Source organism: Muscardinus avellanarius (genome assembly GCF_963383645.1).
Source record: "Muscardinus avellanarius genome assembly, chromosome: 7".
Lineage (NCBI taxonomy): Eukaryota > Metazoa > Chordata > Mammalia > Rodentia > Gliridae > Muscardinus > Muscardinus avellanarius.
The window spans coordinates 29,417,080-29,431,051 of NC_137793.1; the positions used below are offsets into that span (position 1 = coordinate 29,417,080).

The 13,972-nt window shown below is 40.0% G+C and overlaps 1 protein-coding gene across 5 annotated transcripts in view; it reads right to left on the reverse strand.

The window, feature by feature from the left end:
* The window catches only part of PPP2R2B (protein phosphatase 2 regulatory subunit Bbeta), a gene marked incomplete at both ends in the record, with an annotated part of 520,202 nt that overhangs the window by 267,895 nt on the left and 238,335 nt on the right, over positions 1-13,972 (reverse strand). Inside the window, one exon of one of the 5 annotated variants that reach the window (XM_080698200.1) lies at positions 8,975-9,011. The exons of the other annotated variants lie outside the window; for them this stretch is intronic. Within the exon in view, the coding sequence (XP_080554326.1) occupies positions 8,975-9,011 (37 nt within the window). Of the gene's footprint in view, positions 1-8,974; positions 9,012-13,972 lie in introns of those variants that run through there. 5 annotated transcript variants of the gene reach the window in all.

Consider the following 13,972-nt stretch of genomic DNA (forward strand, 5'->3'; position numbering starts at 1 on the left):
AGCTTTCCTTTCCTCCCTTCTCATGTGCCAAATTTCACCTTCCTCCCTTCTTCAGGTGTTTCTTCCTTCTTAAGCTCTGCTCTCCAGCCCTTTGGAACTCCGCAGTTGTGTGAAGGTGACCTAGGCTTTAGACTTGGTTCCTTCTGCCGGAGCCAGACCCATCACCCTTCTTGCATCTGCACAACTCCCTCTCTAGTCTTGGTATAGAGGTAGGGGAGGCCAGGTGGCTTGTGCATGGGATTCAATGGGAAGACATCTCCTGGCCTAGGACTTGAGCGCCATCAGTGGTGGGTGCAGTTATATGCACGTACCACTGTGTCTGGCTTTACACAGGACACAGTGTATGTGTATATATACAATATACACAGGTATATCGCAGGATGTCTGTCTTGGGATTTGCATGATGTTTTTCTCATGACTGAAGACCACAAATAGCTAAAGAGCCATTTCCATCACATTGTATCCATCAAGCGTACCTGCCATCAGCACAGTTGTGTTCATTTTGACCTGGATCACCTGAACACAGGCTTCCTCACTGTAAATAAAGTCCTTCCCTTGCTCCTCTCTCTACACTCTCCAGAGAGAAGCACTAGGTGGTTGCAGCCCACCCTGAAGGCACGGGGGCTGTGCACGCTCACCCCGCTACTTGAGGGTACGGCATCCCCATCTCTTCTTTGGAGTACTATTTTTCTTCGCTCCCATTTATCCATTTATTCAACCATCTATCAATATGAGCATTTTATGCTTTGAGAAAGCATTGAATTCTTTTTTTATTGCTCAAACTGTTCTGCTCTAGGCACTGGGGCTTTTTGATGGGCTCTTCTGTCCCTCGGATGGACTCTCAGCAATGTAAGTTTTTTTTTTTTTCTTTTTCTGGAATTCCTTACTTTGTGGCTCTGTAAGGGGCTCTAGGGTCATCTTGAACATTTTCTTTGCTAGTAATAGTATTTTGCATCTTGACAAGGATTCTTGGTTCCTTTCATTGGAGAATAATTTTAGAAATTGAGATCTGGGTTCTACCTGTCTTTGTTGCTACTGGGGTATCATTTCATCCTTCTAAATAATAAAAAATCCATATATGGGGACATACAAATATTTTATAAACACATGAATAAGTAAACACCTATATCTATATATACATGTTTTCAAATCTATTTTGTGACCATATAGGTAATTTGAACTTTCCCTAATCCCTCTGCTTATCTGTAAATTCCTGCCCCAAAGTGATAAATGACTAATTTTTTTAAAATTTTCTTTGTGGTACTGGGGATTGAATAGAGGGCTCTTCTACCTCTGAGCCACACCCTCAGCACCATTTTTATTCTCTGAATTGCTAAGGCTATCCGTGAATCTATAATCCTCTTGTTTCAGCCTCCCAAGTACTGGGATGACAGGCGTGCACCACCGTGCCCGGCGCTGTGAGCTTTTTACAGGCAGAATTGGTACCTCGCTCTGTACTGCATCCCACGAATAGTGCTTGGCACATGTCCTGTATATGTTGACTTGGTACTGAGTTTACCCCATAATCTCAATTCTGAAAGGGCCTACAGATAAATCTGCAAATGTTGCAAAATATAGACTTCAAAGATGAAAATCGCAACAATTTATTAGGGCAACAGTACAAGTGGGTACATTGACAAAGGTCTCATTTAAGTGTTTTTATTCAACTCAGTGAAGAGAAAATGACAGTAATACATCTAAGCCATGCAAAAAGGATTCAGGCTTCCCTGAAAAGGATTCGAGTGGCATAAAATGGTTTGTTTCCTCATGGCAATTTACATTTATTAAAATAGATAATAGGCATAATCATTGTCAAAATAGAGCTTCCACCCTGTACGATGTCTTCATACAGCCTCGGAAGTTCCTGACAAACAGGCACAAAGCCACGGCAGATTAGACTCTAAGTGGAGGATCACTCTTAAGAGCCTGGCAGAAAAACCAATCTCACACTTCGGGGAAGGAAAATAAGACCTGAGAGCAGTCTTTGAAGGTGGAGGGTAAAGTACAAAGGAAAAGGTGCTAAAGCGAGGCATCAGTTAGAAGGGGAGCCGGGCGCTAACGTGCCACTCTGCATTAAAGATGCTAATTTATGTGTGGATAAGTGCGAGTGCGTGACACAGAGGAAATTCCAAGAGATCTCTATTATGCCGCAAAGAAGCTCATCCCCGGTCTCTTGCACGGGCGCATGCTTTATACAGGGACTGCTCCGCGTGGGCATATATCATGCACATTCCATGTTGGTTTCCCATGATACATCGCCTTGTCTCCTTAAATCTTTCCTGTGCTTTTTCCAGTCTATTCTCTGCACTGCAGCCAGAATGGTCTTCTAGAAAAACAAATTTGCTCACTGCTCTTCATTGTCCACACATTTAAATATTTTGGTGGTTTCCTTTTACTCCTACCATAAAAAAGCAAGAAGGCCTCAGATATCCTGAAGCTCTTCAAAGCCCACCTGGCCAGAGCTCAAGCCACACCCAGCACCTCTCACTTCTCTGAACATACCTTTTCTCTTCTACACCAGAGAGCCCTTCCACAAGTGGCTCTCTCTGCCTGGGTCATCTTTCCCAACTCCTCTTCAACAAAACTCCTCCATTTTGTTAAAATAACACCACCCCAGTGTGGTGGCACTAGCCTGTTGGAATTACAGGCTAGTGCCACCACATACTTGACAGGAGGACTGCCAGTTTGAGGCCAGCCTCAGCAATTTAGTGAGGTCCTCAGCAACTGAGCAAGACCCCGTTTGAAAATAAAAGATAAAAATAGAGCTGTGGGTATAGCTTGGATATAGAATTCCCAATACTATCAAAAACATATTTTACTATGGGTATGTTAATTATAACCATGTACCACAATGTAACATAATAACATGTGTACAATGTACCACAGCAACATAAGATGTGTGTTATCAGAGAGAGGATTTAGGAATCATCCTTTCACCAGGGAAGCTGGACCCTGTCTGGGTCCAGCCCTCTTTGTGTACACGCGTAGCACCACAGACTCTTCTTTGAAAATACACGTCCCAGTTGCAATTGTATATTTCTCTTTGTTATCCTTTGATTAATGTAGTTCCCCAGAGCGCCTTGCCACGCCATACTCCTGGCATCTAGCACCAATGCCTGGCGCACAGTAAATGCCCAGTATATATCTATTGAATAAATGAATGGAAAATAACCACATCACCCACCCACACCACTGTCAAGGCTTTCTGAGCATTAACGCTCACTCTCCTTTGTATTGTGAGAAATATGTTATTTTACACCAGAAATTTGATTGGTTACCATAGAGATGAGTCTAAGAAATATTGCTGCTAGGCTTTGAGAGTTTCCAAAGAAACAGGGGGTCTTTATCATATGAGCCTTAATGTGTTGAAATGAATCATTACATAGAAATGGACACGTAGGGGTCAACTATGGTAGTGATCAGCTATCAAATCCTATCCTTTTTTGTGTGTATGTGGTACTGGGGATTGAATTTAGGGAATTCTACTTCTAAGCTAGATTTCCAACCCTATTTTATTTTTTATTCTAAAATGGGGTTTTACTAAGTTACCATGACCTGGCCTTAAACCTGTATTCCTTCTGTCTCAGCCTTCCGAGTGCCACCATGCCCAGCAAATCCTATCCTTTAAGATCATTGTTATCTAGTAATTTTTGCTGTATATCATAAGCTCCTCAATGCTACTACTGGTTTTTGAACTCTGATCTTTGGGCCTGGATTTCATTTAACATTCAGTAAATATTTACCAAGGGTATTTATTACATGCCAGACACTGTTAGGGCATGAGATATATTCCAAGTAAGAGAGACAGGTTCTTATCTTCAACTAGAAGAGAGGGCAGCAAACACACTAAAAAGCAAATGACACCATTGCAAATTGTTTAGTGCTAAAAAATAAAATAAATTTTGTCCTGTGTTAGTGAGATCATTCCCAGTGTTTATGATCTTGACTAATCTAAGTGTTTCACTGGAATGACCTGTATCATTAATACTCCATTGGCTCAAGAAGATTACACTGTTTTCTTCTTACTTGATGAAAAATTAAAGGGTTTTATGTTTTAGTGTTATGGCCTCCCATAGGATTTTTATGTGTATACTTTCTTAAATAAAGGACTAGGCAAAAACAAAGAATAGATTTCCCAAGGAGTCTCAACTGCCAGTTTTGCTGCACCCCAAAGATCAGAGTGCCTTGTTCTCTAAGATGCATATCTCAACAGAACATCTTTCATGTCAAGAGATTTCTCATTTGTTTTTAGTGACAATAGAATACAGGGATAGTTGGTGGTATACAAAATCTTAAAAACACCAACAGAGAGAATATAAATTTTGCAAAGAAGGGGCGAGGACTCGTGATAACCATTATGAGCCAGGCCTCAGACAGTGTTTGGAGCTCCAGTAGTCTTCAATAATTATGTGTTAAATGTGTGTGGAATGAGTGGTGATGTTTTGTGAAAATTAACCAGTTGAAGTGTGAGACCAGAGTGAAGTTAAAAGAGAAAATTAAAATAAAAGTTGCTCTCTTATCAAGAGGAAAATCCACAGAGAAAGGGCACCAAAGACAGGGTCCCACCACACCCCTACCCTTGTTTTTGGTACTGGGGATCTGACCCAGCAGAATTTTGCCTCTGAGCTACATTTCTAGACCCCAGTCCTATTTTTTTATTTTTATTTTTATTTTTGAAATAAGGTCTCACTAAGTTGCTGAGAGTCTTGCTAAATTTGCTGAGGCTTCCCTTGAACCTACAATCCTCCTTTCTCAGCCTCCCATGTACTAGGATTACAGACATGTACCACCATACATGGTTTTTTAATTCCCTTTTGACTAAGGCTACAGGCTTATCAGGGGCCAGGAAGCTGGAAGAATCTTAAGAACTGACTATGGCTGCCCCAAAGTGCCTCAGCTCAAGACTAACTCCAGGCTGTTTTCTCCCACAGAGAGGGACGAACAAGATATGGTGACATTCTTCTATAGACACTCCTGAACAAATTAATTTGTTTTTAATCTAACAAACCATAGCTTGATTACAGGTCATTAGTGACCATTAATACATGAAACCGCTTTTACTTCCCTCATATACCTGGATAGCAGTCTTGCCTTAAACACGAGCTCAGTCAAGCTGCCAAAGGGAAAACCTCCTTACCTGACATCAAGGGAGACTTAAACCAACAGTGAGCCTCCAGAATTGAACTATGATGGAGAAGACTTCATTATTTGGCTCATTGCTGTTCTGCCTAGTAGAGTATCAACCATTCTCTTTGGAATGGAGGAGGCACGTTCACTCTGCCAAAAGATCATGCAGATCCCTCTCTCCAACTATTCTTGATCATTCCCAGACAGTGAACACACTGGCCAGCAACCGCAGGGGCCTGCTTCTGTGACACTAGTATAGATGGCCCTGAATTCACAACACAATGTCTGACTGGAGTCCAGATAAATGCAGGGATCACAGTGGGGATTATCAGAAATATAGAAGTGACAGGAAGTCTATTTGGCAAAAAAGTAGAAGCAGAGTACAGAATACACCCCCAACCCACCCACACACACATGCATGCACACACACACATACACACACCAACCGGGTAACCCAGAATTTAAAAATATCCAATTGTGGCTGCGGATTATCCACATTAGGAGCCAAGATTTTTAAAAAAGAACTGGATCATTGCCAAACTTCTCTTTCATTTGGTGCTGAGTGAGGCAGAGAGGCAGGGCGTGATTAGCAGAGATTAACGATCTCAGAAATGTTTGAGCACTTTCTAATGTTGCACTTGCCATCGAGGACTAAGCCCATCTCATCTCAGTTTCTATTTCTTCAAAAGAAGAACCCCCCAGGGAATGCCACTTTTGACTGCTAACTTGCTAAGGTCACCAGATGGAGGAGTCTCTAACAAGGCAAGTGATGGCAGCCCTCGCCACTGCAACATTTCTACTTTTTGTTCTGGACTAGCTGCTGAACACGTGGCATGTGCTTCAGTTCAATGTGCCCAGAGCTCCGTGAAGTTCAAAAGACCCTTTCAAACCAGTTATCTTGTTTGCCTTTAGATCAACCTTATGAACAAGTCAGAAATAGAATGTCAGAGTTGTGGTGGAAAAATAGAGCCTCTAAAATTCAAACTAGTCGGTATGCTGGACTTTGAATCTACCAGCAAGAAAACTTTGAACGAGTTACTGGACCTTTCTAAGCCTTAGCTTTTCCATTTGCAAACACACATAATATAGTATCTACCTTAGAAGGTAATATGAAACCTTAAGGGTTAATTCAGGTACATCAAGTGTTTAGTACACCATGTGTCCCAAAATAAGGGCTCAGTAAGTATTAACTGCTATTACTTAAGTAGGTCCTCAATGAATAATAAATTAAAGGATGGATGCCAGGCTCTTTTCGTACCAAGCTGGTGCCACATATTAAAGTATAATTTCTCTTTGGGGTACATTTTGGGAAATCAGAGATAGCCATGACTTCATGCCTTGTTCAGATATCAAATACTCTTAAATTCATATTGAAAATTCAAGGCAATCTTAGCCAAATTCTAATGGATTCCATTTCAGAAGAAAGAAGCTACTTTTGAAAAAAATGACATTTTCACATTCTATTACAACACACACAAACACACACTCATTTTATGCCTCATATTTGTTCACTAAACTAAGCACAATACTTGTATATCTACCAGCCCCTTAGAATTTTGAAAAGGGCACTTGTCTTTGTACTTTGAAAAGATTTTTCAGGAACATTTGGAGTTGATGAGGCACAGTGAAAGGAGGGTGTCCTTCCTGGCTATTCCTTCTCCTAAGCTCTTCAAATTCTAGCTCTCAACTCTCACACAGATTTTGTGCTTCTGGAAATTTTGAGTCTGACACAACACAGACATTACAAGTAACAAAATACTTCAATCCCCCTCTTTCTCACTCTCTTGGAGGAGGAACAGAAGATAGAAACATTGGAAATTCATTTTGTATCTTTCCAGTATTATCTCATTATGGTAACATGAAGAGCAAACCAAATAAAACTCTAACCCTCAATCAATATGATACCGAAATACACTGAAAATGTTACTGGTTAGTAGGAAAAAAGAAAGGTACAGTGAAATCATAAACGCAAAGCCTTTATTAAAATAGGCCAGACAGAAAAATGTTATAAAAATAGCATTTATATTATACAATGTTATTTTTATATATAAAATTTATATTATAAAATTTTATATCATACATTATAAAATATAAATATTAATAGCCTGGAAAGAGTTGAACTCTATCTCATATTTTACACACTTTCCTCCAGGTATTATTTAAAAGTAAACCCTAATCTCTTACATTTTTAAAAGCCATATTAAAATTTTTTAATAATGGAGTGGTCTGGGGATGTATCTTGGTGGCAGGATAGCTGTTTAGCATGTGGGAGACCTTAGGTTTGATCCCCAGAGCTGCCACAAAGACAGAGAAAGGAGAGAGAGAGGGGGCAAAGCCTCTTTCTGGCATCCACATAAATGTGTAAAGCTAGGATTGCATGGCTGCTTCCAGGACACCAGGTTCTGACAAATTTTCATCCTAGGCTGATAGAGGACATACATAAACATATCTACATGGGTACACACACACTCACCCCTTCATTTTTTTCTTTCCTTTTAGGTCTCTGACCACCTTTTAAATTTAATTTGTCTTGTGATATATATATATATATATATATATATATATATATACACACACATATATATCTCTAATATACATCATATATACCTCTAATATACATATATACCTCTAATATATATATATATATATATATATATATATATATATATATATATATATAGTATTGCAGTACTGGAGATGGAACCCAGGGCCATTATACCTCTGAGCTACACCCTCAGCTCTCTCTTTTTTTTTTTTTTTTTTTTTTTTTGGTGGTACTGGGGTTACTGGAAGCCCTTCTCCGGGCTACACTCCCAGACCTTTTTTTTTTTTTTTTTTTAAACAGGGTCTCTTAAGCCAGCAAGGCTGGCTTCAAACTAGTGCAATCCTCCTGTCTTTGCCTCCCAAGCGCGGGGATTATAAGCATGCGCCACCACGCCCCGCTCAGCAATATATTTTAGTAGCTGAGGCTGTCCTTGAACCGCAATCCTCCTGTCTCAGCCTCCGGAATGCTGGGATTACAAGCGTGTGCCACCACCCTCGGCCTTGTGATAAGTACTTCTTTGGGTGTTTTTGTTTCCCCATTCCTTTTCTGACAGGGAGCTCTTGTCTTCTGCACATCTCTCTCTTTGATCTGACTCAGAGTTCATCTCCACCTTTTCTGAATGCTACCTCTAGGGAGAATACTTGATGGTTCTTTTTCTTAAATCGAAATACAGTACTTTTGTACAAAATTTTATTTTATAGGACCCAAACATACAGTCAAATATGGAGACTATAGAGATAAATAGCCTCAGTACATACAGTTTGAAGTTTTCATGCCATTTTATCCAAACAAGTGGATCCACTTAGAGATATAATCCCCAAATATTTAAGACAGGTGTGTGGTTACTATTTTTCCTACGGTGATTTCTAGATAGACTCTCTCATTAAAAATTACTCATTTATTGAGATTCTTCATTCTTTATTATATAAAATATGAGATACCCATACTATCTTCTTTGTCTGCTGACCCCAAGCCCTTTCTCTTTTTTTTCAAGCAGTTAACATATCTCTTTAGTTCATTACCTTGTTCAATGTACCTCTCTAGCATCAGTAAAGTAGGTTTGCATCTCATCTAGCCAATAGTCTCTCTCTCGGCATCATCCCCATGTACATTTGGTCAAAATATGTTCTTAGTTCTTAAACACCACAGGTCAAACTATGTCTCTTATGTAGAATAACTTTTGAAAAATGTGAATCAACTTACTTGGGTCTCATTGAACAACTTTGCAGCAACCGGAGCTATTCAACACATCCTTACTGCTATTTTATCATAAATAGTAAGTAGAAGTAATAACACTAATACCTTTATTTCCATAGGTGCTTTCATCTGGGCAATTCATGCTTCATTATTGTGCCACTATTCTCTGTCTTGGGTTCTCCCTTGGCTCCTGTGACAAACACGGAGTTCAGATCCAGACTCCAGGAGGTGGGGATGCTTCAACTCTGGGCAACATACAGGGTCATTTGCACACACCCCACAACTCCCCAGATTGCTTCTGCTGTCCAAATCCAGGCCACCAACGCAACACAATCCACGGTACAAAACCTCTCTGTGCTTCAGCCCCTCAGCTGGAAGCAGGCTGCCCTCTGACTTTGGGGACACACAGCAGTGACTCTTGGGTGATGCTCTGTATCAGCAGGTCAGTCCGGGACCCCTGCACAGACTTCTTATGTCAGAAATGCAAGGGGGTGGTGCGTAGCAATCTGTATTGCACAAACACCTCAGGTGACTCCAAGGCACATTCAAATGTGCAACTGCTGTGTGCACCTGGGGCCTGGGGGAGCCGCACACAGTAGTGAGGAGGTCAGTCCTCGTTTATCGAGAGAGGGGTTCACGTGAGCAGGATGCTAGATGCTGTGAGTCAGGCTTTAGAGTGCAGGGCTAATGGCAAAGGGCAAAAGCTACAGAGACTGTTCTGGTAACAGGACAACTTACACAATATTCAGAAGCAGAAGCAACTCATTGTGTGAGGCCCAGGTTTCAATCCCCGGCATGGGGAGGAAAAGAGAAAAGAAAAAGAAATAGCTCCCTTCTCTAGAAGTGTTCAGGATGTGCTATGAATAAAGTAGTACACGTATAAATACTAAAAATAAACTTACTAGATTAAAACAAAACAAAATTCGGCCTTAATGGGAAGTTTCAACATACCACTAATATAGGAAGAGAAGTTTGTAATTTATCTGTTATTATTAATTTTTAATGTCTTTAAGTTATTACTTTTTGTATGGTGGGGGGTTACTGAGGATGGAACCCAGGAGTGTTCTACTTCTGGGCTCCACCCCCAGGCTATTTTATTTTGAAACAGGGTCTCACTAAGTTGCTGAAGGTCTCACTACACTGCTGAAGCTGGCTTCAAACCTGTGATTCTCCTTGTACTGGAATTACAAGCATGCGCCATCATGCCCGACCAGCTGTTTTCTTTTAAAACTATCTTATTGATGTTGCATGGACTAGACAACAGGTTTTAGTTTTCTCAGTGTTTATTTCATATCCAGAAAAGGGCAACAGTTGGCTTAGATTCTTGTAGAAATTCCACTACAAGAGAATAAATTTTTTATTCAAAAGGCATCAAATCACCACCAGCCAGAACTGATATCAGATCACAGATTAAAGTTGGAGCCTTAACTTATTTATACTCTGTTTTGTAGTAAAGCTTATCTTCAATAGTAATTTTATACTGTAAGACTCATAGGTAACTCTATTAATGATTTTGTATGTGTGTGTATGTGTGTGGTGCTGGGAATTTAACCAAGGAGCACTCTAACACTAACGTACACCCCCAGGTATTTTTTTTAATATATTTTTGGTGTTGGGGATTGAACCCAGAGGCATTTTACCTCCAAGTTTCATGCCCAGCCCTATTTCATTTTTATTTTGAAACAGGGTCTCCCTAGGTTGATGAGAGTCTCACTACTTGCTGAGGCCGTCCTCCAGCCTGTGATGCTCTTGCCTCAGTCTCCCAAGTACTGGGATAAAAGCATGCACCACCACAACCAGCTTATTTTTTATATTAAAACAAGGTCTCACTAAGTTGCTGAGTCTGGCCTCAGACCTATGATTCTTCTATCTCAGGCACACACTACTGCACCCAGCAACTATACTAATATTAATGGAAATGCAGCCTGACATTATTTAGCAAATACTAGATACCATGCACCCGGAACTGTACTAAGCACATTACTCACATTGTTGTGCTGACTATTCACAATAGTCTTATGAAGTTTAGAACTGTTGTCCTTATTGTATAGATGAGGACCCTGGGTTTAGAAAGGTTAAATACTTTTCAAGAACACAGAAATAGTAAATAGTAGAGCCAGGTTACAAACCTAGTCATCTTCAGAGTTTGTGTTCTTACTCAGTTACATATATTTTTTAGTATAATACTGACTCCTCAGGATTAGGAGAGTAGAAAGTATATATGGTCCAGGGGAAATAATACTTATGACCAGGTAAGTACTTCAGAAACACTAAAAACAACCAAACAACCACTTATTGAATGTTTCACACATGTCAGGAACTGAACCGGTCATGCCTGGTACAACTGCTTATTTAATCCTCACAACAGCCACAGAAGGAAATTACTATTATTGTCTCAATTTTGCATATGGGTTATCATAATCCCATGTACTTATCAAAGACTTCAGTGCTTATATAAGGAAATGAAAACAAGGCAAAAGATACATGTAGTGTGTAAAAAACACCCATCAAACATAGCTTCCTTGCCTTTGCATTAGGCTTCTGGGGATACAAATGACGTTGGTGGAGACCTCTCCTTCTTACCTATTCACTTATTTGTTCCAAATAATAGCTGCCTGTGAGTTAGATATTTGGGTGTCGTATGCAGCCCTAAAATAAAGCTGAGTCCATCAGCTTTTCTACATTTTTATAATCACCAAAGTTCAGTTCTTTGGGGCTTGTACTACTAGCCAGAAATGAGGCCCCAGGGACTCTTCCATTTGGCAAGAGTAATAAAGAATGATCTTAGAAATGAAGCACATGTTATACCCAAGCCCAATAATCAAAGGGCTAAGGCCATGCACAGAAAGAAAAGTATTGCATGGATGGAAACTAAAAAAGTATTGCATGGATGGAAAAGTATTCATGGATGGAAACTAAAAATAGTAGACCTCACGGAAAAAGAGAGTAGAACAGTGGTCACTCGAGGCTCAGAAAGAGAGGCGGAAAAGAGGGAAAGGAGGGAAAGTGGTTGTGTGTTTGGAGGGGGGTGGTGAAGACATGACACAAAATTATAAGCCAAACAAGTCAATGGGAATTAGAAGAAATAAAGGGGCTAAGGTACATGAAGTGTTTTTTTTTTTTTTCCCCAAAGAATCCTGTACTAAGGGTGTTGGTGGCCACCATCTTGTAGATACATTCAGCAAGAATGAGCACTTTTTTCCCCCCAAGACTCAGAGCTTTCATCTAGTTGGTAGTTCAGTGAGAAAGCATTTATCCAATCTTTTTTTTTTATTTTTTAGCACTGGGGATTCAACTCAGGGGCATTCTACCTCTGAGCTACACCCCCAGCCCTATTTTATTTTTACTTTGAAATAGGGTTTCGCTAGGTTGATGAGAGTCTCACTACTAGCTGAGGCTGGTTCCAAACCTTTGATCCTCCTGTCTCAGCCTTTTAAGTACTGAGATCACAGGCATATGGCACCATACCTGGCTTATCTAGTCTTCTAATGTCATGGGAAGAGCTCTGACATTCTGATCTTTTAGGTATCAGAATCTCAAAATCTGGACTAGGTCTTTTCTCTATTGCAAACTAGGTATGTGATCATAAGCAAGTTGACTAACTCCAATGTATTCATTTCCTCATTGAGATAATAAGGATAAATAAAGTTTATTCTTCATGTTTATTGTATTGTGAAAATGCAGAAATCTAAAACCCCTTTCCAAATGTAAAATGGCATTACTATTTTATGTAGCTCCTTCTTGTCCCAAATTTGGCCATTTTGTATCAACCTGTTTAGCCAAATTGGTTAACTAACTAACTTAAATGGCAAGGGGAAGGATTCTTGAAAAATTGAGAATTACCAGCAGCATCAAACATATCTTTGGAACTATTTGCTAAGTTGTTTTGATAGTTAAAAGAGATTCATTTTCAATGGTCTTGCTTCCCTGCAAACTTGGCAAATCCCCAGGTCAGTTCCTATCAGTATGAAATGGGTTAGCCCAACACACCAAACCACTGTGTCAATGAACAGGCCATAGTCGCTCTTAGCATTGAACAAAATGGCAGAGGGGCTTAACCCATCATGCCAGAAATGCCTTATGGTTCCTATTCAAACTTCAAGGTACCAAGTTATTCTGTCTTGTTCATTTACATTAAAAAGTAGGATTTGTCCTAGAAATAGATTAGAAACAGCAGTCAAAGGAGGCAGTATCAAGGACATTTTTACATAGGAAGAAGAAAGGAATTCCAATCCAGAGTTCACCTTGGAGAGATGGAAAAAAGATGTTATTTAGTGCTTTTAGTGGATTTTATATCTTTTGGAGGCATTCAACCAAAAGATTCAAGAGGAACGACATGAAAATCAAGGAAACTATATCTTTAGCAACTTTACATTTATCTTAGACTTTGGCTTCCTCTCTGGGTATTTGATGATCTAAAATGCTGTGCAATATGATCTCATCATGCCACTTTTCCTATTCTGGATCTTGTTTTAAAATATTTTGTAGGTCACCAGGAACAGGTAAAATAAAGCAAAGATCATTGCTATTCTGAGTATAAACTTTCTAGTACACAGAAAATAGAGGATGGAGAGGTTGCTTGGATCATGAAACGAAGGAAGGGAACCACGGCTTCTCAGACATAATACACCATGCTTTCTAAAGCCAAGATCACGATTAGTGGATGGCGACATTTCCCCGTCGATGCATCTCTGATAAAACGTGCCCCTGCAATTTTGCTCTCAGCCACATTGCAATTCACTCTTGCAACACCAGCTTCACTCGTGTGCAGACTTCTCCAGTAGGCTGGTTGTCACTAATACATTGATTAAACATTTTAAGTCTAGCTTTGGCAAAACATGCCAGACATTCCTTCAGGGTAATTAAAACCACCTTCTCTACCCATCAATACAGACTGTGAGATTGCTCATGTACACAGGGATTGGCTTGAACCCACTGGCTCTAGGACATTTTTTTCTTACATGGGTTTTCCATCATTGCGATTGATTTTTACTGACTCATCCAAACCTTTTCCCAGCCCCCTGAGGTCAGAGATATCATCTTACTTTGCTTATTTCAGCCAAGAGACAAGGACGGAAGGGGTTATAAGCCCCAGCTTATCAC